The 26,480-nt window shown below is 48.0% G+C and overlaps 1 protein-coding gene across 23 annotated transcripts in view; it reads left to right on the top strand.

Moving 5' to 3' along the window:
- The window catches only part of KALRN (kalirin RhoGEF kinase), an 809,955-nt gene that overhangs the window by 748,508 nt on the left and 34,967 nt on the right, over positions 1-26,480 (top strand). For 11 of the 23 annotated variants that reach the window (XM_055128078.1, XM_055128085.1, XM_055128079.1 and 8 more), the window contains 5 exons: positions 2,890-3,128; positions 5,152-5,405; positions 8,794-8,926; positions 9,987-10,046; positions 26,438-26,465. In XM_055128078.1, coding sequence (XP_054984053.1) covers positions 2,890-3,128; positions 5,152-5,405; positions 8,794-8,926; positions 9,987-10,046; positions 26,438-26,465 — 714 coding nt within the window. Of the gene's footprint in view, positions 1-2,889; positions 3,129-5,151; positions 5,410-5,653; positions 6,212-8,793; positions 8,927-9,986; positions 10,047-26,437; positions 26,466-26,480 lie in introns of those variants that run through there. The other 12 variants (XM_055128081.1, XM_055128076.1, XM_055128083.1 and 9 more) reach the window with 4 other exon arrangements.

Genomic DNA, 26,480 nt, shown 5'->3' with positions numbered 1-26,480 from the left:
ACTAATAAAAAAAAATTTTTTTTTAGAAGTCAGAACTCAAACTACAGTCTGTCCCTGTGTGTATACCATTTATAGTTTTGAAATACTACTCTAACACTTTTGTGGATAAAATTTATGTAAAAATATGTGCATGTATGCAATACATTAATTAGATTGCATCTGTGAATTTTTTATGGATTCTGAGAGGGATGAGGTTATTACTTTCATTGGTTCAGGAAAAGATAGGACAATGTGTTGAAAGCAGAAATCATTGAATGATGACTTCCGTATGCTGAGTCTTTTCTCTGTGCCAGGTATGATACTGAACGTTTCACATGTATTTTCACGTTTAATCCTCCCATCAACACGGAGAAGAAATGAGCAGGAAACTATACAGGGCTTGAGGTTCCTCACACACAGCTGACCCTGATTTGATACTCTGAGCTCTACCATGACCCCTTGGCATGGAGCCAGGAATGATCCCTTAACACCACCATGTGGCCCCCAAACCAAAAACAAATAGTTAAGCATGGAGACGCTGATCTTCATGTCTTTCTACATTTTTTCACTAAGGGAAAGGAAACAGGGTAAGAAGTTAGGCAAGCTCAAATGAGGTCTTAAACACTGAGCTGTAGAACTTATTACTAGACTCTCAGCATTTTTCTGGGAACTTCCTGGTAAGCAATACTAAGTAGAGAGACAAAGACTCTGCATCCACTGGCTAGCCTCAAGCCTGTCTAGAGATGAAGGGCTTTCCTGATCCTGAGCCCTAAGCTGCACATACTAGAGAAAAAAACACAGGATCTCAAAGACATACTCTGGATTGGAATGATAGTACAGTGTATAAGGCTCCTGTCTTTCATGTGGCTGACTAGGGTTCAATCTCTGACATTACATATGCACCCCCCACAAACCCCACCAGGAGTGATCCCTGAGCTCAGGGCCTGAGCACCACCAGGTATGGCAAAAAATTAATTAATTAAAAGATTGACTCTTTTCAACCTTAAAACAATTATTGCATGTAATCATGTCATATTCCAATTCTGTGTGGTGGGTATTGAGTCGTAAAGTCAGTCTGGTAAGGCCTGCCTCACAACTCTGACTATGACTTAAAACTCAGAGCGGCATTGCTTTGGGCATAATCAGACTCAGACCTTCCATGTGGTTACAAGAGAGCACCTCCTAATTGCAGTGAATAATGAAGCTATTTCTGAGCTAACTGATCAGTTCCTAAATGTTTGTTGCCTACAGTGCACACCCCAGGGAAAGAAGCTGGGCTCTGGCAGGAGCTTCTGTTCCTTAGCACACTCAGAAGACCAAATCCTGAGTGTAGAACCTGACCGGCCTTTAGGAGACAAACCCGTGGGGCTTCTCAGGCCTATCCTGACCCCTGAGCCTGCCATAGAGATGGGAGCAGTACTATTGCAGAGCCTCATATCATTTTAGGAACTAGCTTATCATTGAAAGTTCTCTTGGGCCCAGCTGCTAACCCACTTTAAGTATTTGGTACCTTGAATACTGATAAAGAGGACAAAATCAGGCCAGCTCTTAAAGTTATTATTTCAGAATTTGACCTGAGTGATAGGTGTCTGGCCATGCCTTTGTAGTACTCAGACCCTGGAATTTTGTTATCAGACTCAGCTTAGAACTTGCATTGTCTTTCCCTTCAAATGAGCTTTGGTCTCTGGCTCCTGAATTTCCCTGACTTGGTCTCCAGATCTACATGAGCCTCAATTCTGGCCTTACTTCCTCATCCAGCCTGTCAGAGTCCAGTCTCCCACCAGAACACTTGTCACCCCACGCCACACCCCTCCACATTCACCCCGATACTGCCCCTGGCTTGGCCTCTTGCTTGCTATCTTGTGGCTTGTGCCTTAGTCTTGTCAAATCCTCTTCCCAACTGTTAGAATATTGAGTCTTGTCCTTTTAGGGGGGTGCTAAAGATGGTTAAAACGTTCAATTCATTTCATCCAGTCACTTTTTGTGCCTTCAGAATCATTAGCCTTGTTTCCCTGCAATTTCACACCTCCCGTCCCTGTCTCATCTCTCCTTCCTCCCAGAGACCTTCCACCCCTCTTGTGTTCTGGGTCAGATTCCATTCTTTTCCACCCACATGGCACTATGCTTCCTCCCTGTGAGTCTGTGACAGCCACTGGCTTCTGAAGCGACACATTACCACCACCACCAAACGTGTGTGCCCACTTGCCCACCTTCCCTCCTTCTCTACACTGTTCACCTCATGGGCACACCACTTGCTTCTGTGTTCTCATTCTTTAGATCAATTTCTTAATCTTTACAGTAGATGACAAGTTCCTTAAAAAGAACAGTAGTGGGGACCAGAGAGATAGTCCAGTAGGCAGGATGCTTGTCTTGCTTGCAGGCAACCAGGCTCAATCCCCAACACTCCATATGGTCCCCCAAGGCACCTCCAGGAGTGATCCCTGAGTGCAGAGCTGGGAGTGAGCCCTGAGCACTGCAGGGTGTGTCCCCCTCACCATTTTTTAAAGCAGGGTTGTGTCTTCTTCACATATTCTGGCTTCAGTTTCCCTTGGAATTTAAGAGCTTAGACTAACCATCCCTTCTTTTTGAACATGAAAGTGGGGAACTTTCCCAAACAGTGCTTAAGGAGGCTTGAAACCACCACCAGTGAATCTCAGCTGATCAGTTTGGTAGTTAAATGTGGGGGGCCCAAGAATGCTAAGGTCCTACAGTGCTGGGGATTGCCTGATGTGTTGGGGTAGGGGGCTCGGAGGAGTGGTCTCCAGGGCCACTCCTGGTAGTGTTCAGGAAAACATAGGATAATAGGCATAAAACCTGGGTCAAACTCAGGCTAAGCACATGCTAAGCCTGAGCCCTATCCACCAAGCTTAGGTTCTCCCAGCCTCTCAGCTGGTTCTTCTTACTCCACAGCACTTCAGTCACCCATTGAGTATCAGCGGAAAGAACGGAGTACAGCTGTGATGAGGGCACAGCCTGCAAGGGTACCTCAAGCCAGCCCCCGGCCATACTCCTCTGTCCCCATGGGCTCTGAGAAGCCCCCAAAGGGCCCCAGCTACAACCCGCCTCTGCCACCTCTGAAGATATCTACCTCCAATGGCAGTCCAGGGTTTGACTACCACCAGCCTGGGGACAAGTTTGAAGTCAGCAAGGTAAGTGACAATCTGTTATAACCTGCCCCACTGAGGACTCAGCCTCTGGCGCTGCTGTATGAAGAAACATTTTTATGCTGACCATTTTAGCAAGAACAACCAACCTGGTCCCAATTGTTTCTCTTTCTTTCCCTGGAAACTGAACAAATTAGGCCAATTTTCTCTGGCTTGGTTGGACACACTGTGTATAACCACCATTCTCGTCTGCAAAAGCGCTATACGCACATAAGAGATTAATGCAGTGCAATTACAGTGTCCGCCAAATGGAATCCTTGCAAGGCTCATTAGAGCCACAGCTCCAGCGCTGGGCATCTCAGGAGCTTACCCTTCGGGACACTGAGCTGAGAATGTGCTAACAGTTCATCACTGTCCATTGGCTGGCGTGGCAAGGGGAAGTTTGTTCATCTCTATGAATAGCGAAGTCAGCCATGAGTTAAACATTTATCCTAGATAATCCGCAGTTCAAACATCGGCAGGCCGAGAATCTCTGCCTTAACTGTAGACCCCACCTATACGGCTGCTTTGACCATACAAGGTAGTTGGAACAGGAGGGAAAGTGGGAAAACTGCCAGATTAGGGAGCAGGCAATCTGGTTTCCATGGCAAGTTCTGTGACTGACGTGCTCTGGAACGTCAGCAAGTCCCTGATTGCTTTGGGTCTCAGTGCCCCTAGAGCCCCAAAGGCAGGTGACAGGGAGCAGCTACAGTTTTGACCTACACACTCGATAATCAGACCATTAGATGAGACTGATTTATCTTATTAGATCGATTTGGTATTAGATTAACTACTGACTAATTTTATCACATCACTTGGGAATTACTTTCCATTTTAAAAGCCCGCTGCCTCAGTGAGTGAATTGGAAGTGCATGAGCATCTTGTCAAATTTCCTGAAGAGTTTCTGGTGCTCCCAGCCGCTGGGAGCCCACCAGGCCTCCCAGGGAGAACCAGGTCTCCAAGAAGCTTCCCGGTGTACAGTCCTGTGAAAAAGCCACCGAGGCAGCACCTCTCTTGCTCAGGTATAGGGCGTCACACTGTGTTCAACTGAGTGGAACTCACAGGGTTCAATGCTGTCTGGAGTTGAGTCAGGGTAGGTCATGGCCTTGCCCTTCAACTGGGAAAACGCCTCCTTGTGACTTCTTTTTCAGAGAAGGTCAGAATGTAGGGCAAGACTGGTGCTTTTCAAAAGGAAAGAAAAGTTTTACAAAGAGTCTATTCTTTCTATTGGGAGATTGTGACCTCTGACCTGACCTCTGCCCCATCTTCACTCCACAAGAAAAATAACTGATCCCTGGGCCACACTTCCTTCCATTAGTCAGAGGCTGCTGGTGGGAGGGCTGTGTTAACTGCAGATGTGCAGACTTTGTAAACTAGGAAGTGTCTGCAGCCGTGGTTTGAATGTGGAGTGAACATTACTGTAAGCATAATGCCCAAAAGTAGAGAGAGATTATGGGGAATATTGTCTGCCATGGAGGTAGAGGGAGGATGAAAAGGGGGGGTATACTCGGGATATCGGTGGTGGGGAATGTGCACTGTTGGAGGGATGGGTGTTTGATCATTGTGTGATTGTAGCCTAAATATAAAAGCTTGTAACTATCTCATGGTGATTCAATAAAATTTAAAAAGTAAAATAAAATAAATTAAATTAATTAAATAAATAAAAGTAAAAATAAAAAAAAAGGAGATGGTGACATTAGCCACCTCCCCCCCCCAAAAAAAAATACACTGAGGCTGGGAAGATAGTTCAGGGGTTAAGGCACTTGCCTTGCATGCTGCCAACCTGGGTTTAATCCCCAGCACCACATATGTCCCCTGAGCACCAGGGGCTATTTCCTGACTCCTGAGCACAGAGTCAGGAAACAGCCCCCAGACCCACGAAAGCCAATAAATGAAATGAATGTCATTGTGTTGCTCCAGACAGCCATCTGCCTGTTCTTTACCCCAAGCATGAGGCGCCGAGGCCTGTGTCGGGCTCCAGGGCCAGTCGTGTGATTTTCTTTGTGCCCTCCACCCCGTCTCCTTGCAGAGTGACCTGGGCAGCTGCAGCGGGACCTCGTCCATGGCCGTGATCAAAGATTACTACGCACTGAAGGAGAATGAAATCTGTGTGAACCAAGGGGAGGTGGTCCAGGTCCTCGCCGTCAACCAGCAGAACATGTTCCTGGTGTACCAGCCAGCCAGCGACCACTCCCCTGCCGCTGAGGGCTGGGTCCCAGGCAGCATCCTGGCACCCCTCACCAAAGCCACAGCAGCCACAGAAAATAGTGACAGCAGTATCAAGTAAGTGCCTCACTGGCTTCCTGGGAGAGGAGTATGTGGATTAGAAAAAAAAAAAAAAAAGAAATCCCAAAAGAAAGAACACAAAACAGTCACAAACACACAGCAGGGCGCCAAGGCTGCTTATCTCAACAGTGCTGCAGCCAAGGGCTGGAGGGGGCCCGGTTCTCTTTGTCAGTGACAGGGGTTTTCTTTTCATTGGTGATTTTTCTGTTAATTTTTTCTTCTCTTTCTCTCTCCCCCTCATTAAGAACAGAACCCTACTGAAACCCTAGGTGACAAAAGGCATGCCTTCCGTTGCTCCATTTCACCCTCCACAGGACTCACTGGACTGGACTTCTATTTATATTGTATTAAGTTACTGATATATATATATATATTTTTTTTTTGATTGACACCAAAAAATGACCTTAGCACACATGGCAGACCTGTGTGGTCTGAGGCCCGCTGCTGCTCTCCAGAGAGAGGGGACTTTTTGGTTGTCTGTGGTGATTCCTCTGTACAGATTGTAACTTTTTTTTTAATGTCCCCCTTCCCTGTCACCTTAATATATGTTCATGATAATTTGTAAGATATTTCCTTCTTTTGGTTGCGAAGCCCCTTCCGAACACATTCCTGTACAAAGTATTTTGCACTATTTAAAGAGAAACCCATATGGATAAAGTCAGGTCGTGCAATACAATGATACAATGGAGAGTCACAATGGTCATCCTTGTACCTGTAATGTAACTAATAATTTTAAATGTACTATTTTAAATATGTAAAATAAATTTTCACCATGAGCATGTTTTAATGAGGTTAAAGACTAGTTGACCCTTTTTCACCCTATTTCACCATTCTGGGACTTTTAAACATGCAAACAAACAATTCAACTTTTTTTTCTGGATTTTAGGGGTCAGTTGAGTACCATAGCAGTTTTCCCCAACACACAGAGGACCCCCATGTGGCCATGGCACTAGCCCCAGGCCTGCCCCTCCCTCCTAAACACCCACTGAGAGTGAGGGGAGGGTCTCCAGGGCGAGACTTTGTGGTGGCATAGAGTGCATGCCCTCCACATAAATCTTAACTGGCTGGACGCCACTCTGGAAGCTGCCTGGCAGGGGCACCCCCAGAGTTGCGCCTCGTCGGCCTTTCTCCCGGTGGTCAGGGATGGAAGCTACCTCAGGGACAGGTTTCACCCCAACACTCCTGGCACTGCTAGCTCAACTGGAAACCAAGAGTGGCTCCTACGGCCGTCAGCTTCATCTGATTCTAATGGCCCTTGGTTTGGGTGCCCTTTAAAACCCCTGGGGAGGTATTGTACACTAGGCAGCACATTTGCCTTACACACAGCTGACCTAGGTTTGATCCCCAACACCCTATATAGTCCCTGAGCCCCGCCAAGCATGATCCCTGGGTACAGATCCAGGAGTAAGTGTGGCCCAAATGCCAAATAAGAAAGAAAAGAAGAAACCCTGGGGACAGTACCCCACAAGGCCTTAACAAGGCATAATGATTGGTGACCTAATTACCCCCCACCCCCTAACCCCACCCCATACTCAGCCACCCCCTCTCCCAGCATTTGTTCACACCTTTCAAGGAGAGAAGGCCCCTGGAGGATCAGCCTGGGAAAAGAGCAGACACAACTGCAAATTGGTCATTTGGATTCCATGTCAGCTGCTCTTGCCCGGAGTGGTGGGCGGGAGCAGAGACTTCCTGACTGAAGGGGTGGGGGGAGGTGGGCAGCATTTAACAGTGGGGACTTCTCACCACACCCTCCCCAGGTGAGCCTGCACCAACCCTGGGGGTCAGAGTTGGTTGTGATGCCAGCAGGATAAAGCCTCTGAAATCCTGCTTCCACGTCAGCCTTTGTGACCAAGAGACAGAAGCACCGCCAAACCATGATGGCGAGTTCTGGGAAGAAGATGCCGAACTTGAGTCTGTCCTGCCAACTGTGTGCTCTGAGTTTCCTTCTGCACATTGTTTGTGACATTTCTAGCTTCTCTCCAAGCATTCCAACTGGCCCAGCGGGGTGTAATAAACACCGAAACACACCTGCCCCATACGCACTCACACGCACTCAACACCCTCCCTGTGTTGTCTGCCCTGGCCTCAGAGCAGTAACTGGGGGTAAAGGGAGGCGGCAAATACCTGCAGAGTGAACAGAGGGATGCTAAGGTTAGCTTCCAGGAGTGCCTCCCGCTCAGCCATGCAATCAGATCAAGGAGCTGGGGCGGGATTTTAGAGAGCCAGCCTGTCCTGCAGGTATGAGGGGTCTGACCAAGTGATGCTTTTCTCAGGAGCCCACTTGCTTTCCCCAGACATTTGCAAATATGACAATACTTGCATTGCACTTCTCCAAAGCTTCATTGTTGGGTATATGTGTTAGTGACTCTTTTTTTTTGCACTCCTCACTTAGAACATTCGCCAACTCTTGACACTTCGTGGAGTTTTGTGGAGGAGATGGGATATGTTTTTGGGTATTCTTCTGCCTCCTAAATTTCATGTACTTCTCTCTCCCTCAGTGAAGACTGTTTTCATGGGGCCCTGAAGGTAGAGGCCAACGTGTGACAAAAGGAGCTTGAGGGGAAACCAGCCTCACTGTCCCAGACCACAGAAGTGTGACATCCAAACTCTGTTGCCACACCTGAAATTGATGACACCTCCTCAGGGTCCCAGATGTTAGCTGTCACTTGATTTTTGGTTTCTCCTTTGTCTATAAGTTTTGACATGGTGAACTCAAGAGCTCAGCCTCAAGCAGCTGATTCCAGGCCTACGGAAAAGTAGCTCCCAAACGCTCCTGGTAAAAAAGAAATTAGGGCCTTGTCTCCTCACCTCTAGGTGAGTGGGTTTCCCTCAGCAAGAAAATTCTAGGGCCTCTTTTTCACAAACCATTCAGACTAATGAGTCGAGCTCCACTGCTTAGTTAAGTCAGTTAACTGTAGTACACTGCAGTGTTAGGAGTGACCACATACAGAGAATGAGATGGTTCTCATCGTGGGTCTTTGGATCAAATACTGTCCCTGGAAAGTACAAGTTGGTCCTTGAAAGATGTACTTGCTTATCTCGATTCACCACCACAGCTCCCTACCTCTTGGTTCTCCTATCCACCACACACTTCAAGGGACCCTTGAAGTTTTTAGGTTAAAAACTTCCCTTGGTAAAGTTTAATTACCCATATTTTCCTCAAACACTTCAAGCCACACTTGTACATCTAGCAGGAGGGGTCAGAGTTCATCCTCACTCACCTCCGGTTGGAGGTGAGATCAGCTGCCAGCCACCATGGGAGCCAGTGTGCAGGTTTGGGGCCTCTGAGTCAGGGCTTGACTGGAGCTCCTCACCTACTGACCCATCCACGGCCTCACTTTGCCCTGACCTGCCATTTTGATTGGTGCATTTTTTGGTACAACAGGAAGTCATGTTCATGGCATACTCTACGCATGAGAAAGCGGGCGGAAGTGGAGAGCACGGGTAAAAATGAAGCCACAGGGCCTCGTAAACCCAAGGATATTCTGGGCAACAAAGTCTCTGTTAAAGTGAGTAAGGTACTCTGGAGCTGTGTCTCACTCTCACCTATTCCCACCTGCAGCCTTCTTACAAGAATTTTGGGTGGATGGGAATTTTTTTTTCTAGTTTGGGAAAAAGAGGGGAAGTAGTTTAGTAGGATTTTGCATGCAAGATCAATTTATTTTATATTTTTTATTTCTCCTGGCAACTTCAGTTCAAATAAGTAAGTATCTCTCTCTCACTCTCTCTCTTTTTTTTTTTACCTTTCTCTTTATACTGTGCAGATGTTTTGTAGCAAAATTATCTGCAGCATTATTCTCTTAGAAATGCAAGATGCTTGTTCACCTAATGCCCTCAAAGCTACCCATTCCGTATCCCAGATTGGAGGGATGCAAGCAGGTTCAAGAGATGAGGGGTGTTTTCCAGATTCTCCAACCCCAAAAGGCTGCGGTTGAGAGTTTAAGGGCCACTGTGCCTGTGGTCCAGTTTGATTTCTTTTCCCCAGAATTCAGATGACATCATTTTCAGGCCATGCATGGGGGTAGGGAAGGGAAGCACACAGGTGAAGCTTATTGCTTTGTAATAATCCACCCATTACCCTGACCACACTGATTTTAAGCTTGGGTGGACCCTTGCAATGATGCAATGTTTCCTGTGAGTGGGGCCCTCTAGACCGTGGGAATGAGATGTTTAATATTGTTAGAATGTGGGATCAGCTCCCTGGCACTTTTTTTTCTCTTCCTGGGCAAAATAAGACAATTGATGCAAACCTTGACGTCCAACTTGGGGAAAAGAAATCGTATTCTCTCCTTTACCCTGAACTGGGCAAGCCCACCTCTCAGAAGACAGTTGCAGTCCCGCGGCTCTCATGCTTCATTTGGTTGCTTCCATTGCTATTTCCCGTGAGAGGAGCAGCTGCCAGGGCCCCAGCCTCCTCCTCTCCCTGACAGCAGCATGTGTGCCGTGCTGACCGCCTGGGGTGTTCTCTGCCCGGATTCCCATTGCCCATGCTTCTCAAGCCCTCCTCTAGCCCTCAAGCCCAGCTGCCTGTGTTCTAACTGTGTTCTCTTTCTCCCCCTTCCTCATGCTGCCCACAAGGAGACGAACAGTTCCGAGGAGTCAGAGTGCGATGATCTTGACCCTAATACTAGCATGGAGGTAGAAGCAGCTCTTGTCCTATTTCCTACAATGATTGTCTTTTGAAATGTGTACCATGACCTTGCTGACATGACTGGCCAGTCACAGGGAAAGCTGTGATGGAGGGGCACCTCTGGGTATTCCAGCCTCACACAAACACACACACTCACACCCCTCCATTCAGCTCAATTTTGAGGAAGAACTCTGCCTAGCTATCCTTTTCAAACAAAAGCATCTGGTTCTCTTGAATATTTGTTTAACGCTTCCCTCTTAGGTGGGTTTGGTTCTAAATTAAAAATATCCATCTTCATTATTGGAAGCTTAGAACGCTTCCCCCCACCCCCCGCACCCCTGCATGGAAAACAGCACTATAAAGAGTTGTTTTCTTGTTGAGGCAAGAGTTCCTCCCTCTTCTTGATTTCTCCCTTTCCCTTTCCCTTGTCTTTCCTTTTTATTGCCATTGTCTGTTTCTTCAGCTGGGACCAATTCTTCCCCCAAGGCTCCATAAAATATGGTCTGTGGATGAGCTGGCCCCTGGTCACTGTGTCCTACTGGCTGATAGTGTAGGAGGTGTGATAGGAGCAACTGCAGAGCCAGCCTTGGCCCTGCCTCGGATTCCGGGAAGCAGCTGTGCCTTCCTGGAGGGGAGCAGCCTTGAGAAGTCTCCTGCCCTTCCAGAGCCTGAGTGACTGGAGGGCTGGAGCACTGTCCAGCGACCTTTCTCACACTCTCGGGTTGCAGGGTTGTGGGAATGGCACAGTACCTCCGCCAGGAAGAGCACTCAGTCACCCCAACTCCTAGACCTGCTCTGGGGTAGAGCAGTAGGACTCTCGATGGCTGGCACAGTGAGCCATAAATGTACAGATCTGAAGAATTCAAGCCGGGAAGGAACTGGCTTTCTCTGCCCTCTTGTCTTTTAGTATCAAATCAAACTGAAATGGTTTACCCTTATCTGGGGTGCACACCCCTTCTCTTGTCGTATCACTGAAAAATTTAGAGACTTTTAACCCTTTCCATTGTATAGCCCTAAGCTTGTCACTTAACCAAGTGGACGTTTGTGTTATAACTTCACCCAGTCCCAAAGAAATCTACCACCCTATTCTAACAGCCACCACAAAACCCAAGAAAGGGAGGAAGGGGCAGCCCAAGAAGGGGCCATCATTTATGCCAGATTCCAGATGAGTGAACCAGGTCAGAGAGTTGTGGCGGGAGGTGGGCATCCTGACAGGATAGAACTGGACCTGAATCCACTGTGGGAGGGAATGGGGCCGGCTTTTGTAGCTTGGATGTACTTAGATAATAAGGAGGCCTGGCTGGCTTCCAACTCAGCTTTCCTTGCATTTTATAGCATAAGCACCAGTTCCCTGGGTCCACAGCCATTGGCTGGAAGGTACCCAGATGTACCTGTATCTGTGGGCCTAACCATTGTTACCATGTGTCAGAGGCCATCTTGCAAACAGCCTTAGGAAGCGAGGCAGTGGGCAGCAGGTTCTGTAGCAGTTTAGAGAATATGTGCCTTGGCAGGCGGGGGAGGAAAGGACGGCTTTCCCACATTGCTGCTTTAAGATAAGTGGGGGAAGGGGCCTGAGAGAAAGTGCAGGGGTTAAAGCTCTTCCTTTGCACATGGCCAACCCTGGTTTGATCTTCAGCACCATATATGGTGTGAGCACCGCTGGGTATGGTCCAAACACCAAAAAAAAAAAAAAAAGAGTAAAAAAAAATGTATGTGTGTACAGAGGACTGCAAGCCAAGTGCACAGCACAGTGGGAAGGCTAACAATCACACAGTCGCTTCACACTTCAGTTGGAAAAGCCATGTTTGTGTGTGTACACTAACCAAACACACAGGTTTCGAAGGTTCCAGCTTATCCCAGGCTTGTATGTGCTGGGTGAGATGAACACCAGCCAGGCACCCTGGAGACAGAAGCACTCGGTGCCATGATGGGCTACTGAGTGTCCCAAAAGTCTTCAAATACAGTCACTGAGGCACAGATGCCAAACAAGGAGCTCTTGGGGGGCTTGGGTGGAAGCTGCAGATGGACTGGGGAGTGCGGGCTCTAGCGGAAGTAAGGCACCAGAAGCCCCCCCGGACTGCACTGCTCTTACAGTCAGGTCTCAGTAGAAAGGCAGAGGCGCAGGAGTGTGCGTCTCAGCTCTGCTGCCTACGGCATTTCAGACCCAGAGAAGATTGTGGAAACTCCTCCCCCCCCCCAACCAGGTGCTGGGAATTTCTTCCAGGTAAGTCGGGCTGTATCTCCAGGACACTGCAACAGAAAAAGTTCGACTCAAGGCGTTTGCGTGCAGCCACTCAAGGTCTCTGACTGCTGAATGGAGAGTTTAGGGCTTTGTGACAGGGCCAGTTCGGGCTGCCAGCCTCTTCTGAGCCTGACCACCTTCCTAGGGGTGGACAGCCTCTGCCGTCAGCCTCTGTGTCTGGACACCCAGCTGGAATCCCTGCCCCATGCAGCCATGCCCCTCCCAGGCGGGGTCTTGTGTCCACTCCTGGCAGTGAATGAGTACATTTCTCCTGCCTGCGTACCAGGAATGCCATCCTCACTGCTCTCGGGGTTGGTCTGAGGGGTTCCATAAAGGAGCAGCGGCTGGAACAGAGCCACCAGGACTGAGCTGTGTCCCCTGTGCTGGGAAAGACACACGAGCACATCCTTGTAAGAAAAACGTCAAACACTGGACAGGCTAGGGATGAATTTCCCACAGCCTTCCAAGTACCCACTGTGCTCCCAAGTCTGTACCCCTTTCCTCTCCCTGCAGAGACCCCCTTCTCTGGGGCAGCCTCTCCTCATGCCTCCACCTCTGGAAGATCTCCAGGTCTGTGAGCCCCTCTCTGCTGGCCACCTCAGAATTGTTCTAGAAATGACAAGGAACAGTGATCACTTTGCTTCTTCCCCTGCATTCACTAGCTTTGGTGATCGGGATTGGAGAGGATTATTATGACGAGAGGTGTTTTCTCATGGTGAGAAAACAGGCTGCAAATCAAACACTAACTTGGTCTTGGGAACAAATTTATTCATTTTATTCCTGCTTTTTTTTGGGGGGGGGTGGGAGGGGTGAGTCACACTCACCCTCAGGGCTGCTCAGGGCTTACTCCTGGCTCTAAGCTCAGGAGTCACTCTTGATGGGCTCGGGGACCGTATGGGGTGCTGAAGAGCAAATCCAGGTCAGCCGTGTGCCAAGCAAACATACCTACTGTACTATCACTTCATGGCCCACTACAGTTTAGACTGTTGGTTGCCTTTTACTAGCCAAAGTACAGGTGTGGTGGTGAGCCTGGCACCCAAACCCACTGCCCAGCTTTCTCAGCCCTGCCTCTGCTCAGCGTCTGCCTTAAGCCCCATCCTGGAGCCAGGGCTGAGGATTGAGGCAATTCTGAGAAGTCTAGGTCCTTTCTGAGCTGTGCTGGATTCCTAGAGGAGGTCGGGCGAGCAGGTGCCACCTCCATGGCCTGCTCGAAAGCCTTCATCTCTGCTTGCCCTCCCCTGCAGCAGCCACTGCCCGCATCATCACGCTATCGGGAGAGCTGACTAACTCCCTCTGCAAGGAGAGTGATCCTTGGCCAAACTTCTGTCAATTAATTAAATGCAACTTAGTGTTTTGCTTTTGGCTTTGAATCGATACCACCCTTGGCTGAGAAGGTTAGTCCTCCAGAGGCAGAGGCTGCCTCGGCCCCAGAGACTCCATCCCTACCCCAGCTCCCTCCTGGGTGGGGCTGCACTCTGCAGTGACCTCAGGTTGTGATCTTGCAGGATAGAGTTCTGAGAGACAAAGGGAATGAAGTGCTTGGAAATGTGTCTAACTGGGGAGGAAATTTCCAGTTAGAGTAAGAATCACAGATGTCCCAGCCCTTGGAGCCTGGAAACCTTCAGCTAACCCAATGCCCTTTACTTTATCTATATAAAACACGAAATTCACCATTTTAACCATTTTCAAGCGACATTCAATACCACCTATTGTGCAACTGTAGCCATGAGTCATTTCAGAATATTTTTATTCTGATACCCCTTATCTGCTAAATGTTAATTCTGCTTTAACTCTCTTTGAGAGAGACAGTGGAGACAGCAGGAATTTTAAGTCTGTACATGAAAACTGTAGATGCTTCCTGGTTTCCCCTGACCATTACCCTGTCCAAACTCTCCTGCACCTTCCTGCTCCCCATCTCTAGGTTGGTTGAAATCTACGGATCCCTCGGGGCCCAAGAGAAAATACAGTGGGTAGGGTACTTGCCTCAAACAAGGCCAACCTTGGTTTGATCCCCAGCATCACATATGGTCCCCCAGCCCCACCAGGAATGATCCCTGAGCACAGAACCAGAAGTCAGTCCTGAGCACTGCCCAGCATTCCCACCCTCCCCCCACCCAAGAAAATAAATCTACAGATCCCTACAGGCTAGAGACCAACCTGCTAGTACCAATTTTCCTGTGTGAATTTGACATTCAAGTGTCCAGCTCAGCACAGAGGGCCACCATTCCTTCACCTCTCAGATTTCCAAGGCTGTGTGACAGGTAGCAACCACACAAAGGCGCTGCCGCAAAAGGAACACAGACTGCGTGTCACAAGCCACTGCCCTCATGGGCACCGTCGATGGTGAGGCTGGGACCAGCACCTCCCGCCTGGGTTCTTGGGGAGTGCACAGCGTCCAGGAAACATTTGTGTGCACCATGCACAACCACTTCGACAGACTGCAGCCCTAGTGCAATAGGACTTTGTTTTCTGATCCGCCTCTGCACCAACCCGCACAGACGTGAAGTGGAAGATTCTGCTCATGCTCACACATGTTGTTTTGCAGGAAACCCGAGTTTATGGTCCCTGAGACGGGCCCCGAATGTGCTCTCCCGGCTGAGGGAAGGGTGTGAGCGACCCATGCTGAGCTCTCCTTCCCTCCCACAGACCGTCCAGCCCCAGCTGACGAACAACTGGGGCTGTTGTTCTGAAGAACAAGCTGCTATGTCCACCTCACTGCTTTGGTTCCTGGTCCCCAACTCAGAACTCCCAAATAACTTCCAATAACACTGAAGAAGTTGCATCCCCACCCCCAGCCAGGCATCTGATGGCCTCCTGGCATTGCCAGTAATTTCCACTGATGTCTGTTTTTGCATTTTATTTTTTTAATTTTTTTTCAATTAAGTATGCAAACTTTTATTGAAGCTTAAGTTGTGGTACAGAAATACATTTCAACTGATTTAAGTCCAACACCATGAAGAGAGAATTTATGGCACCAAAAATTTCCCTCCTCTATGTACATAACCATACTAGGATTTATTTAGATTACTATTCAATCTATAGTTTTCACTCTTCTAAGCTTTGTTCCATAAAAATTTGTGGAATCTTAGCATTAGATATAAATCTTAACTCTATTAGAGAAAAAAAAAGATCAGACCTCAAAGCCCACAAATGTCATCAATTCAGCTGGGACTCTGTTCAAGAACAAAAATCCATTTTCAACATTGGTCCTCAGAACAGTACCAAAACCCTAGGTACCGTGAACTTGTACAAATCAAACTCCCTTATTGATCAAAAGCTTCTTCAATGAAACTTTCCATCAACAACTTAAAAAAAAAGTCCAAAGTGTTCCCACCACTTGATTTCAAACCAAGCAGATCTCATGCTTAGAAACACTCAAAAAAGTGTTTCATTAAAAAATATGGAAGGAACCAAAATACCATTACATCAAATCCAGAAACAAAATATTTTTGAGGATAAAATACACAAACTTCAGTCAACCTTGCTATTTTCTCAACTGTTTTTATCTTATTATTTGCAAAAATAGTTAAATGCGTATTAAGACCAGCTCCTGAAACCCTGCATTTCTAGTTATTTCCCATTAAATACTTGGAATTTTTTGTTTTTATTTATGAATAGCATTTGGGTTCACTGTGTATGTATGAATAACCTCAACAATTCTCATTCACCTAATCCTATGACGACATGGTGAAAATAGGAACAGAAAGTCAGAACACTACCACATGAATCATAAAGTCAGAACAGTCACAAGATGACAAAGACAATGACTCTGTTTTAATCCAAGTTTGCACTGTTACTAATGGAAATTCGTGGAAATGAATATATTTTAAATAATATGGATAATGATCTGAGTTGAATTATTAAATCAAGGTATAACCTTTCTCTTAATCTCCCTGCTTAATGCCAAAAATTTTACTACTACTTAGGAAGTCAGAAAAGGAATGGCATCCATGAAAGCTAGTATCATTTACTGGTGAGCAAAGACTGGCATGTTTCCACACAGCTCTCCCAGTATAAATGAGAATCAAGCACCCTACCCACTGTACTATCATCCAGCCCCTGTAAGAGCTCATGCTGATTAATAAGGTCAAGATCTCTTGACCATGAAAATGAAGTCTAGGGCCCGACCCCTCCCCATCCTGGGGTGTAAGATTAGTATAAACCCACAGTGTAATAGTGTATTGCTTTATTGGGGTGGATGGGGTATTTTTTTTTTTGGTTTTTGCGTCACACCCGGCGATGCACAGGGGTTACTCCTGGCTCATGCACTCAGGAATTACTCCTGGCGGTGCTCAGGGGACCATATGGGATGCTGGGATTCGAACCCGGGTCGTCTGAGTGCAAGGCAAACGCCCTACCCACTGTCCTATTGCTCCAGTCCCTGGATGGGGTGTTTTTTTAATGAAAATCACTATTTGGAAAAGAAAAAATGAAGTATCCTATTTCTCTCTTATAATTTTCTTTTACAATATTTACTTTGTCACCTTTCTAATGGGTTTGGCTGGGAGGTTCACTTTGTGCTCAGCCGTGTTCTGACTCTATATGCAAACTGATTCCTTTTGTTCCACTACAAGAGGCCACAGAACCATGGAGAGTGGCCTTTCCTTTGCGAAATGCAAGATCTACCATTGCATGTTCCTATCATTTGGCTTTCTGCTCCTAGAAACCCCTGTGAACATGGGTTTTCTTCTCTGTTTGAACACAGATTCAGAGAGGTCATATTCCACAAACAATCAAAAGCAGGTCATGGGCCAAAGAAATAGATGCAGAGCATGGGTAAGGCTCTTGCCTTGCATATACCACCAAGACTGGTGACTGAGCTCAGAGCCAGGAGTGACCTCTGAGCACCTTCAGCACCCCAAAGCAAAAATAAAAAGAGCTGGTCTCCAGTATGGGCATTATGGAGGCCAGACATGTTCTGCTCAAAGAAGGGCCAGGTCAGGACCTGCACGTTACATTGCTTGTTGGGAAGAATGTCCTCCTTGATAGGTTGTTTAATCTCTTCGTTGCTGCAGTAGTTACTTGGCCTCACCCACACTCTCTAGTGACTTAAGTGTCCAGCCATAGTTCTTGAAAAAGGAAGTCTATTCATGCAGGCTGGAAATGTCTGAAGATATTTCTCAGGCCCGCATGGGTACTCAGCTCACACTCACCTCTACCTGTTCTGTAGCACCTTTACCTGTGGCTGGAGGCCTCGCCCAAGTTGTCTTCTATTGTGCAGTAATGGGATGGTGAGATGCTTTTGACACAGGAGAAGCCACTCGGAGAGCCAGTTACAGGCAGAGCAAAGACCAGCACCTCCCTCCCCCACCTGCCCTGCCAGGCTCCCATCATGGAGCAAGATGCAGTGAGGCCAGAGCAGACAGTCAAATAAGGCTGGATCCCACTCTGACGGAGGGAAGCAGGCTTGATTAGATGTCTGTTACCATGCAAAGCTTCAAGCTAGCTGTAGCAGAGGAAGGAGTCTTTCATTTGTTCGTTCAAGGCTATGTAAACACCCACTCGGGCACTGACAATGGTAATATAGAATTCTCTCCAACCTGTGTGACTCTGAACTGGATCCTCTCCACGAGCATTGGGACTGGCTGCTGTTGCCATTATTGCCTTGTTGGAGCACAGAAAGGCCAATGAACATGACCTCTCTCCCTAAAGTCTGTGTTCATGCTTGGGTCTTGCACCCTGACCGGTTCTATGTGCCTGGACCAGGCCGTAGACACCAGCAGTCTGGGAGAAGGAAGAAGGATGAGAACAGATCCCAGCCCCAAAGCACACTGACCTCCTGACTGTGGGCCCCTGGGAAGTGGTGGAACAGCTGACACTGAGTTGGGGTCTGACCATGAAGGCCTTGGGAGCCTGGGCCGCTCCAGTGGGCAGCAAGGAGCAGGAGGGGCTTGTGGAGAGTCATCGGATTCATGCTGCACTTTGCACGGGAGACGGGGCCCTCTGCACAGAGCAGTGGCCGCAGGGAGGCAGTTACATGAGATCTCAGGGTGGAGGAGACTGATGGCACAGTGGAGGGAGCAGGAATGAAAGCACGTAGTATGGCTGTGGGCCAGGGCGTGGCCTCGGGGTGGGAAGCCCATATCACCCTCACACTCTCCCTCTTCCCCAGGACAAATCATAATTCATGTGACTCCAAAAACTCTAGGACGCTTTTCACTCAGTGTAAAAAAAAAAAAAAAAAAAAGATCTGTGGAACCAGGAGTATTGTCTTGGCCAAGTTGTAAGAGGGGGAGGCCTCAAGCCATTCTCCCAGGAGGGCTCATGGGGCCAGGCTTTGCATGTAGAGGCCCAAGTTCAGTTCCTGCCAGTACTAGTTTCCTGAGCACCACCAGGAGTGATCCTCGAACACAGAGCCAGGATTAGGCACCAAGCACCACCATGTGGCTCTAAGTCAGAACATAACAAAAAGAAATTTTAACCAGTGATGAGATCTTGGCTTCCAGATTGGAAATGAAATTTATCAAAAGGGAGGTGGGACAGTGGGATACCACCACACTGTCCCTGCCCCAGGCCTGCCCTTGCGTCCAGACTGGCCAGCGTCCTGAGAGCCAGGATCTCTAAGCCATCAAGGTTTCTGGCCTAGTGTTTTAGAGGCCTAAAGGTGAACTTCTTTCATTGTTCTATTGAAACTTGTATTTTCTTCCTTTTTAAATATATATGTATATTTATCTTTTAATTTTATCTATTTATTTTGGTTTGCGGACCACATCTGGCAGTGCTCCTGGCTCTGTGCTCAGGAATTACTCCTGGCAGGCTCTGGGGACCATATGGTATGCTAGAGATCGAACAGGGTCCACTACAGGTAAGGCAAATGCCCTACCTGCTGTACTAACACTCCAGCCCCAAATATTTTACTTGCTTTTTTGTTTTCTGTTTGGGGGGCCACACCCAGTGGTTCTCAGGGTTTACTCATGGCTCTTTGATTAATCACTCCTGGTGGTGCTCAGGTGATCATATGTGGTGGCAGAGATTGAACCTGGGTTGGCTGCATACAACACAAGTGCCTTGTCCACTGTACTACCACTCTGGCCCTTACCTCTTAGCTTTTAAACTGAATATTTTCTAACCAAATACAGAGGAGGGATGGGAAAGAGATTTGGACTACCCAAAGTAGTTTGGGAAACCCACAAAACCATTAGCATGCGTGATGCATGAACATGTACGAAGAAGAAACGTATACCCAACAGTTTTACATTCTTAAGCATATGTGAAACTTTTATCAAAAATTGACTACTCATAAAGCAAGCACCAACAAAAGCCAAAGACTTGATATCATATAGACCAAAGTCTCCCAAACATAATTTAGTTCAGTTAGAAACTGGTACCAAATATGATTTTTAAGTTTGTTTTACATTTGAGAATTTTAAAGCAGTTCTACTACCGTTGGGTCAAACATAAAAGTCATAGCTGTAGAAAATGACTACGCAGTAGAGGGTAGCAAAGATAGCATGCCAAGTAGGAACTAATTTAAAAAGAGAATCCTGCTCTTCTATGGTGCTGTGTTGCATTACAGATTTTTTAAATTGTAGCCAATTTTATATTCATTTAGAAATGAGAATATATTTTATAAAAATTGTTCTACAGGGGGCTGGAGCAATAGCACAGCGGGGAGGGCGTTTGCCTTGCATGCGGCCGACCCGGGTTCGATTCCCAGCACCCCATATGGTCCCCTGAGCACCGCCAGGGGTAATTCCTGAGTGCAGAGCCAGGAGTAACCCCTGTGCATCACCGGGTATGACCCAAAAAGCAAAAAAAAAAATTGTTCTACAATTGTTAGTTGTCTAGTTAAGTTAATAACATGAAAGATCAAATTTCCAAGCCTACAGAATTATATCTACATTTTTAAAAATTGCCTTTCTTTTATCTGTTTGGTTTATTGCCAAATCTCAGAGAAGGCATCCAAATTCTCATTCCTTCCTCCTCTAAAAACAGGCTCACATAAAACAAACACGAAGTGAATAGACGCAACATATAGCCATCTGACTCCTTCCTGAGCTGGTTTAGGAATGTTGGGTTTGAGTTTCTTTTAACTACTTTTAGTTTGTTTTCTTTTTTTGTATCTTGGAGGGCCACACACAGCAGTGCTCAGGGCTGACTCCCGGCTCTGTCAGAGCTCAGGGTTGACTTCTGGTTCTGTGCTCAGGGCTCCCTCCCGACTCTGTGCTCAGGGCTCCCTCTCGGCTCTGTGCTCAAGGTTGACTCCTGGTTCTGTGCTCAGGGCTCCCTCCCGGCTCTGTGCTCAGGGCTCACACCTGGTTCTGTGCTCAGGGCTCCCTCCCAGCTCTATGCTCAGGGTCACTCCCAGCTCTGTGCTCAGGGTCACTCCCAACTCTGTGTTCAGGGCTCACTCCTGATGAGGCTCAGGAGAGCTTGCCAGGAATGGAAAACCTTACCCACTATACTATCTCCTCGGTACCCCTTTTAACTATTTAAAATTCGGTTTTCCTAATAGTTTTAACTGTTTAGTGGTCATATAAAAAGATTTAGAAGACAAGGAGTAATTTCCTTCCGGAGTAAGTGGAACCCAGGTTTCTAGAGAGAGGAGGATTTCCCTTCACTCTCAGCTCAGAACCAGAGTCCCAAACTCACGATTTCCTGTCATGTTGGGCTGGTTGCATTTTACCTCTGATTCGCTCTCATCGTTCGTTGCCCTATCATGTGGAAGGAAAACCCAGGAGGAAGAGCTGGATTTCTCTCCAGAAAGGAGCAGGTGGAGGCTGGCCGTGCACTGGTGGGCCCGCCTGCCTGAAGGGAACATGGCCCCATGCTGCCCTCTGCCTGTTCTAGTGAAAGCTGCATCGTATGGGGTTGTGGGCCTCCGCCTTTCCCAGCCTCTTCCTGCAGTTTGGTCTACCAGAGCGAGATCGAGATCCTGTGCAGTTAAAGCACAAGCACATTCATAGAGACAGAGTGTAACCAGCTTTCCTTCCTCACTGCCACCTAGGATTCCCACATCTCTTCTCTGTCCCTTCTCTGCACAGACTCCCAAACTGTTTCTCAAGATGGAAAAACAGTCTCTTGAGAAGTGTGTGCAGCTTGTAGTGAACCCTGCAGGGCCCTGGCTGAGACCTCAGATACCGACACACACCCGCCATGCTCTCTGCACAAGGTGGCAAGAGATCTAGTTCTCAGTCTACCGGTTTGAATCAAAATACTTTCTTTGCTGCGCTGTGCTAGAGGCCCTGCTGAGCAGCGTGGTGGATGTGCATGAAGCGTGGCCCAGGCTTACTCTCCTCAAAGCCTGGTGAGTCTGGCCCAGGCAGGAAAGAGGCTCTGAAAGATGGCAGCACAGGACCAGAACCATTGAGGTGCCAGTCTTTAGATAAGCAGGAGCAAGGGAAATCACTATAACCAGCCTCATACCCTGCTTGACCAATGAGCGTCCAGAGCAAGTCCCTTTCCTGGTTAGAGAGAATAAGAAAAGGCTCAAGTTCATAACAAGACATTCTCCCAATTCCCCCCACCTTATTAGGGTCCCAGTAAGACGGTCATTGATTTAACATTGTAGGGGGCTGATGCAGCAGGTGACATACTAGATCCTGAAACAGGGAGCCATATACACTTTAGTCTTTAGTCCAAGAGAGTCTCAATGTAAAGGCGCCCACCTTTGTGAGCTGGAGGAGCAAGGTCTCCCCCAGTTCATGCTCTGGTTTGCTTCAAAGTAGAGAGAGGGAGAAAGAAGGAGGCATCACCTCTGGGTATAATCCTGAGTCAGCATTAGAAAAACAACAGAAGGACCAGAGAGGGTATTGAATGCAGCCAGTCCAGGTTCAATTCCTTGGCACCACCTAGGGTCCCCCGAGCCCCACCAGGAGTGACCCCTGAGCGCAGAGCCAGAAGTAAGCTCTGAATACCACCAGGTGTGATGCAAAAATAAAAACAGAGAGAAACCAACACGAATGTGGCCCTCACTGGAGGAGTTGAAAGAGGGCCAAATTGAGAAGGTATGGAGAGCTGGATTGGGGAGAAAAGGGAGCAAATAGGTCTTGGACATTAGTAACAAAGTCTCACCAAGTTTTCCTCAAGCCCCTGCTCTAAATCTAGTGGAAAGACTCCTCACGTACTCTGTCACCCCCCCACTCCCTTTCTCACACAGACACAAGACAAAGTAACACCCACTGAACATTTGCCCCCGGGGGGGGGGGGGAATGAATGAAGGAGTTTGTGAGCTCCAAATCCAGAATTCATTGTCAGCAACTCTTAGGATGACTAGGGCAAAAGACCAATGACCCGTTTTTTCCCCAAGCCCCTTCCAGGCAGAGAACCACCATCAGCCTTATTAACAATCTTTATCTCCAGCTGCAGGAGGGAGGCTGAAAGTATGTTTCACTGACCATTGTTTTCACTGACCATTATTCAGTGGTCATTTGTCTTGCTGTGTGAAGCCCTAGGTTGAATCCCTAGCTTTGCCAAAACAAAAAATAAATATTTGAGTTGTATCTGTTGTGTGTGAGTCTAACCTAGGCTTACGTAGTTGGGGCTGTGATGAGAAAGAAAAACAAAGCAAGAAATTTTTATACTACAGTTAAAGCTCCAGCTCCAGTGCAGGTTTGCGAAATTCCTCTTAATCGTACAGAGCATAGCAATCTGCCGTTTGTCACTTGTCTTCTCTCGAAACTCTTGGTGTGCACCCATAGTTCATGCATCTCTGAGGCTCCCTATTGGGATGGGGCAGTCAGCTGTTGCTCCAGAAGGACAGGGGTTCCCTCTTGAGTCCTTCTGATGGAGCAGGCGTTGGACAAGGGAGAGGCAGAGACAAGAGTCTTTCTTGTTCACTAGAGGCTGGTCATCGACCGCAGCCAGGTGCCATCCCTTGAGAATGACATTTCATTTCATCTCCCAGTCAGAACAACTTCATGAGAATAGCAAGCAGGCCTGCCTCACCCCCAGCCCTGCCCCACCTCCTACATACGGGGCAGCCCAATAACTCCATCCAAGAGTTGAGCCCTTCCATCAACAGCCCTGTCGAGTGGCTGTTCTTGTTCCCAACCCATAATAAGCCCCAGCTGCTGAGAACAAGCGAGTGTCTGCCCCTGCTGCACTGTCCCCGACTCCTCCCTCGGGTCACTGGAGCACATTGCTTTCCATATTTTCCCCGCATCTGTATCTCATGGGTTTAAAACAGCTTCTGGCAACTGTGACTCACAATACACTCAGAAGTCATTAATAGCCTAGTCCAATTTCGAGATCCTCTTTTAGGAACCAGTCCCTCAGTTGTTGGGAGTATTGAAATGAGGCCAAATATTCATTGCACAGGCAGGTAACAAATAAATGTGATGGCATTGACCCTGCGCTGAGAAGCCAAAGATAGCTAACAGTATGGGCTCTGTCTTGAAAAGATTAAAGCTTAAGAGCTCTACCTCTGCCTCTTTTCTGCCTTGTAATAATACCTGCATATGATCACAAGGGAGAGAGCCCCGGCTGGCGCACATGCAAGCAGGAGTTCCCACATGGCCCTTAGAGAGCCATTACAGGTGCTGTGACAGCCCACAAAACTAATAATTTTTTTAAATGACAAAAGTACAGATGATACTGCAGATTATTTAGAAAACCCAAGTAATGAAAGAAAAGAAAATCACCCAAAATTCAGATGGCATTTTATAAATCCTGAGGTCAGGGGGTAGGTGTGTAGCATGTCTCTGTCCATAGAATGCTGTCCAGGAGCTGTACAGTGGGTAGGGCTTTTGCCTTGCATGAGACCGACCCGGGTTCGATTCCCAGCATCCCATATGGTCCGCTGAGCAACGTCAGGAGTAATTCCGGAGTGCAGAGCCAGGAGTAACCCTGTGCATCGACAGAAAAAAGCAAAACAAAAAAAAAATAATGCTGTCCAGGACTAGAGCAGGCCAGAGGACCAGGTGCTCTGTGACTTGGGGGCCCCCACCCCTTGTGGAAGTGATTGTGACGGCTAGGCATTCACATTCTCCCTCTGACTATACCATGAGAGATTCAGAGGGTGTCCCCCCGACACCTAAACCTGGAGAGGTTTCATGGGCTCCTGCGCAAACCTAACCTGGTGGGTCACCTAGCATGCGACTGGCTGTTTATGTCATTGTTCAGCCCAATCAACCTCCCCTCACCCCGCAAGACCCAACATTTCCACACAGAGGGGTCTCCTAAGTGTGGGGAGGCTGCAGCTTTGCCAGGTGCCCAGCCTCCGCTCCCCCTGCTCTCAGGAAACTTTGGGGGAGGATGGCTTGGTGGTTTGTCAGAGGTCAATTTCCTGGGATCAGGGGAACCTGGAGTCTCCCCCTAGTCTGGCTACTCATGGGTTTGCCTGAGGCAGCTCTCAACCCTGCTGCCTGTGCCTCTTTGACCCCATCGCAAAGCAGAGTCTTTGGGCCTCAGGCCCAGGCCCGGAGAGGAAGCCGGGTGGTAAGTGGCCTTGGAGGCAGCACGACCCACAGTAACAGGCCTGGATGCTCAGCCCTGGGATACGGTAGCTACTTCTTGGGAACTCTGGACAGTGGAAACGAGCAGTGGGCTTGCCAAGGGGTACCCAGTGGAGGCAATGCCTGTCTAGCTCCCCAGACAAGGACAGGACACCAAGGGAGTGTGTGCTCATGTGCAGATGCAGGGCTGAGCATGCCTCATCCTGGGCAATGAGGTCGGTGGGCTTGCTGGCTCAGTTTGGTTGACTTTGTTTGGGAGCTACATCCAGTGATCCTCAGCGACTATTTTTTGCCTTGGTGTCAGTGGTGCCACACTTGTCAGTGCTCAGGGGACCAGATGGTACTGGGGGTCAAATCTGGGGCATTCTACACACCAGAGCAGGTGCTTCAGCCCTTGGAGTTCTCTCCTCAGCCCCTCTGACTTCATTAAGAAAGACAGAAATTTGCAGGATAGGGATTGGAGAGATAGTACAGCAGGTAGGTGTTTTTCCTGCACACAGCTGACCCAGATTCGATCCCTTGCATCCCATATGGTCCCCTGAACACTGCCAGGATTCCTGAGTGCAGAGACAGGAGTAAACTCTGAGCATCACTGGTGTGGCAAAGGAAGAGAGAAAGATAGAAAGGAATAGAGAGAGAAAGAAAGAGGGAAATTAAGAAAGAAAGAAAGAAAGAAAGAAAGAAAGAAAGAAAGAAAGAAAGAAAGAAAGAAAGAAAGAAAGAAAGAAAGAGAGAAGTTTGTAAGATAAAATTAGTAGAGACAAGTCATTTTAAGAGGCTATTTACCCATTAGAATGAGCTCCTTAGACAATTACTCATTGAATACTATGATGTTGCAGACATGACATGAGGCACTTAACATGTGATTTTTACCTTGTTCTGCTCATAGCTCGTTGCATTGGGTATTTCTAGTCCTGTCTGATAGATAGGAGAGAGCTGCTGAGGGGTTCCAGTGAGTGCTGTAGAGTCGCATCTAGCGGTGGCTCAGCCTCCTCCTCTAAATCTGAAGCCTGTGCTTCTCCATGCTGCCAGGCTTCAGACCCAGACTTGCATGATCCAAGGCAATACAGGAAATGGGGATGGGGGACTCAGAGCAATCCCTTTCTCAAGAAGAGGAAGCCAGGTTGCGGGAACAGTTCCTCTTCCATGGGGCCCTCAGTGTCAGAGGGTGAGATAATGTCAGCTCACAGTGCCTGTGTCCAGCAGAAGGTGGCCGAACAAGACAGTTCATATCTCAGGTTTCTCCCCTTTCAGGCAAAGGTCTGTATCAGGCTCCAGGTGCCTGGGGGCAGAGGAGCTGCATGGACAGCAGGCTTTCTCCTTTCCCCTCACCCACATACGCTGCTGGAAAGAAACGGGCTTGCACAGAGAAGGGGACACATGTGGACAGAAGCCCCTGGCTCCTCTGGTTACAACTGTAGGGGCTCTTCTGACCTGGGTGTTAGGGGCTCGGGTTTTGAAAGTGGGTAATACTGGGAAGAACCATGGCCAAAGCTGCTGCAGTTCCCACTCACAGGGAAGATGAAGATCCTGTGCTTGGCGAGAGGAAAGGGGCTGAGGCGGTGGGAGGCAGATGGGCCAGCCAGGGGAATCCTGCCTGGCCTGGGTCAATCCCAGGGAGTGTGAATCCTCGCCAAGTTTCACTGTGGAGTGCATGGCTGCAAGAAGCCAGCTCCAGCAGTAAACCATGGTAGGGAGAATGCCCTTTTTTCTTTTCATACCTTGAGATTTAAGCCATTCCCTCTTTCTTTGTGTTTTTCAGATCTTAAATCCCAATTTCATCCAAGAAGGTGAGTTAAAAAAGT

Source organism: Sorex araneus, chromosome 2, assembly GCF_027595985.1.
Source record: "Sorex araneus isolate mSorAra2 chromosome 2, mSorAra2.pri, whole genome shotgun sequence".
Taxonomy (NCBI): domain Eukaryota; kingdom Metazoa; phylum Chordata; class Mammalia; order Eulipotyphla; family Soricidae; genus Sorex; species Sorex araneus.
Note: the sequence above shows the minus strand (reverse complement) of the source record. Positions and strands in the feature narration are given on the sequence as shown.